This window comes from Rhagoletis pomonella, unplaced genomic scaffold (genome assembly GCF_013731165.1).
Source record: "Rhagoletis pomonella isolate Grant_MI unplaced genomic scaffold, Rhpom_1.0 Rhpom_scaffold_00008, whole genome shotgun sequence".
Taxonomy (NCBI): domain Eukaryota; kingdom Metazoa; phylum Arthropoda; class Insecta; order Diptera; family Tephritidae; genus Rhagoletis; species Rhagoletis pomonella.
Window position 1 is genome coordinate 38735529 of NW_023458562.1, and position 3851 is coordinate 38739379.

Below are 3851 nucleotides of genomic sequence, written 5' to 3' on the forward strand. Positions count from 1 at the left end.
CAGACGATGAGCTTTACAACGATATGGACATACAGCGGCTCCGCTGGGATGTCTATCGAATGGACACCGACGCTCCAGCTCTGATGGTATTCAACTCCGAACTCGCTGCTGGTAGCAGAGAAAAGTGAGGCCCCCACTGCGATAAAAAGACCAAGTGGAGAAGGACTTGGCTTCACTTGGCATTTCCAATTGGCATCATTTGGCACAGAGGAGGAACGACTGGAGTGCTTTATTGATCTCGGCCAAAATCGTTTAGGCGATTACAGAGCTAAAGAAAAATAAGACGGGTAATGAAGCACTTGCCAAACCTGGAAATTGTTTCCTCTGGCCAGTTGAAGTTTTGTCATGAAGATCAAATTATTGAAAAAGCAATTTAGTCTTATTTAGTTAGCCACACCTGTATTTGCACAATAACTTCTTCAAAGATACTTATGTGGATAGCTCAGATATGCTCTGAATTTGAATTCTATTAATTAATATATTTGTTACAGAGAAATACACGCGATACCTAACATTTACTGTTATAAATAGGTGCGATTGCAAATTCGCGACACTATTGCGCCATAAGTTATCAAAGTAGTTGGAAGTAAAAACGCGAATTTTATTTGCAGTCCAAAAGTAATGGATCGTTGGTCGAATCGTGTTGCTGTGGTAACGGGTGCTAGTTCAGGAATCGGTGCTGCCGTTGTGAAGTACCTTGCAAACAACGGATTGATTACTGTGGGCCTTGCACGACGCAAGGAGCGAATCGAAGCAATACGTGATGAAGTAAAACCGGAAGTACGAACACGAATTCATGCTATTCAATGTGACGTGCGAAACGAGGAGCAAATAATAGCCGTTTTCAAAGAGATTGAAAAGAAATATGGGCCAGTTGCAGTGTTGGTCAACAATGCGGGGATATTACGAACAACCACCTTATTGACGGAAAGCAACTCTCAAGATATACGTGATGTTATCGACACAAATATTTTGGGTGTGGTCCATTGTACCCGGGAGGCGTACCGATCTATGAAAGCAAGCGGTGGAGATGGTCATATTTTCTTGATCAACAGCATAGTTGGCCACAAAGTTCCTTTATTTGAGAACAATACTTTTAATATTTATCCTCCTTCAAAACATGCTGTTACCGCCATGACCGAAATTTACCGCCAAGAGCTATTAAACAACAAGAAAGTTAAAATCACCGTAAGTAATTTAAATAGCCCGTTCGTTGAATGTGTTGAATACAGTTGTGTTTATTTTGTGTACATATATACTTTAGAGCATCAGTCCAGGTGTAGTTGAAACTGAGATTATTACCGATGATATAAAGAGACAGATACCGGATATGGTCTATTTAAAGTCAGAAGATATTGCGGATGCGTTGGTTTATTGCCTTCAAACTCCACCGCACGTGCAAATTCATGAGATGACCATCAAACCTGTGGGAGAAAAGATTTAACATACGTATATACATACATGTGTAGTAGTAAAACAATACATGCATATAGAACTTATAAAAAGCTAGATTGTGAAAATATATAACAGGTATTCACCAATTGCAATTGTCCTGACACTGTGGCAAAATTTCGTGAATACCCCTACTGGGGGCATTTCAAACTGAAAGTCCTTAATTTTCAAAAAGAAAAGTATATTGAAACCTCTTTGAAAGCTAAATTAAAAGTGTTTAAATAACTCCGATTTTTATGATTTCTTAAGTGAGGCTTATCAAAAATACTAAAACCTTTACAATTTACATTATACTCGTACCGCTCCAATCGGGAATTCGTCCATGTTTCTGTTAAAATTAGGAAACTATATATGTATATATACGATTTATTCGTAAAATATGTAATTTAAGTTATTCGGAGATATAAACGAAGATTATAAAATTATAATTAAATATAACTAGTTTTGTCCTTTAAGAAAAAAGGTGTCAATAAAATGTTTCTAATTTCATTTCTTTTGTGAAATGTGTTTATTGGTACAGAACTATTTAAGCAAGTATGTATGGCCGTACAACCTACCCTTGCGGACAGAACATTTCAGTTTTTATACAGCAGCTATTATCAGTATCAAATATTTATCGATACAAAATAAACGACAATAAATTTGTTTAAAATTCAGGTATGAACAGTGCTGTCAGATTTTTATTTAAAAAAATTGCGTGTATTAAATAAAGATCAATAACAAAAAAAAACATTTATTTAAAATTAGATAATACTAGCTTACCCGTGCGAATTATTCCCATTCAATATTTTAGAATAAAGAGGAAATAATTAACTCAGGTATTTGTTTCAGGAGTTTGTTTTATTGCAGCCACTACAGATGTGTAATTTTAACTCAAACCTTACAAAACCTTTGAAAACAACGTCGGAAGTGATAAAGTGATCATTCTATTCTTTTTGGTTGAAAGGTTTTCTGATACACTCATAAATATTGTTAAATCTACGAACTCTTGAAAAAGCCACGTATAGCTCTGCCCATGCATAAAACAGGTTCAGGTAGATGCAACCCCGCCCTTTGAAGCGTTTGGCCTTGTGCTTTATTGATTGCCATAGTAAAGGCCACCTTTACCGGAAACTGTTTTCTTATTAATTTAGGGCTGCCACAATCCTGAATCCATCGACCAGGACATTTATTCCCTATAAATCCAGTTTCTTTGGTTCTGGCGTTGAATTATTATGAAGTATTTTCTGATAATATAAGCAATGTAGTTTTGTGGCATAATCCATAGAGCTGAATAAGGGCTGCTATACAAAAAAATGTTTCAAAACCAATAACTTACTTATTAAAAAATTAATTATTATTGGTTAAAATTATTGTAACCAAGTATGTTCTACAAAAACACATAAACAGAAGTTCATAAAAGTTGATATAAAACTTTTCGTCGATTTAAATAGTTAACTTTTTGCTGCGAATGTTCATTTTACGAGGAGGAAGCATCGAAAGAATAACCCCGCCAGTGTGAGACTTTAACCCAAACTAAACTTCCTACGATTATTTACCGTTCCCCTCCCGCTACCAACGTCAAGGATTTCGTCGGGATTATAACACTGCGTGACTGCTAAAGTTATTGATCTATTCTCTTCTTCTTCTTTTTCTTCTTATTTGGCGCTGTTACCGCCTAAGCGATGTTGGCCGACTTCAACAAAGCACGTCAGTCGTTTCTCTTCTGTGCCAACTGACGCCAATTGTAAATGTCAAGTGAAGCCAAGTCCTTCTCCACCTGGTCTTTTCATCGCAGTGGGGGCCTCCCTCTTCCTCTGCTACCACCAGCGGGTTCCGAGTTGATACTTTCAGAGCTGGAATGTCGATGTCATTTGAACGTTTTTTGTATCCCGTTGACGTTTGGACGTTTTTTGTGTAAAAAATGACGTTTTTTAACTTCCCAGTAATTTTTCTTTTTGACGGTAAGGGTCTTGTAAGTAGAACTGATTTTGAATTAATTTCTTAAAAAATCTTTACAAGCTTTGTGTTTTGCAGCAGCAGCTTCAAAATATATTTTTTCTTTGGACACAGATGACTTAAATATGATGCAAACCAAGCGTACGCGCACTTTTTTTATCTTGGACTAAGGATCCCGTGTTCAAAGGCTGGTTGTGTAATTGTTGAGGTTACGAGGCTTATTGTAATGTTTGCAACAGGAACATTAAAAGCTAAATCAGGAAAAGCTGATCTATTGCAACACGCACGCTCGCAAAAGCATCAAAAAAGCTGTAGCGGCATAAAAAGTCAGAAAAACTAGGCGACTTTTTAAGACTTCATTGAAAATGTAATGAACGCAAAAAAAGCTTAAATATTGCTATACTCCTTCTTAGCAGAACGTAATTTAGCATTTTCGACAACCGACCCCCTAACCAAATGCC

General features: G+C 36.6%; 1 protein-coding gene across 1 annotated transcript; it reads left to right on the top strand.

Annotated features, from left to right (window-relative positions):
* The first annotated feature begins 571 nt into the window (after positions 1–571).
* On the top strand, positions 572–2112 carry LOC118745185 (farnesol dehydrogenase-like). The gene is made up of 2 exons (XM_036478708.1): positions 572–1188; positions 1265–2112. Exons 1-2 carry the CDS (start codon positions 622–624, stop codon positions 1442–1444), a joined length of 747 nt encoding a protein of 248 aa, XP_036334601.1. The 5' UTR covers positions 572–621; the 3' UTR covers positions 1445–2112.
* The last annotated feature ends 1739 nt before the right edge of the window (positions 2113–3851 follow it).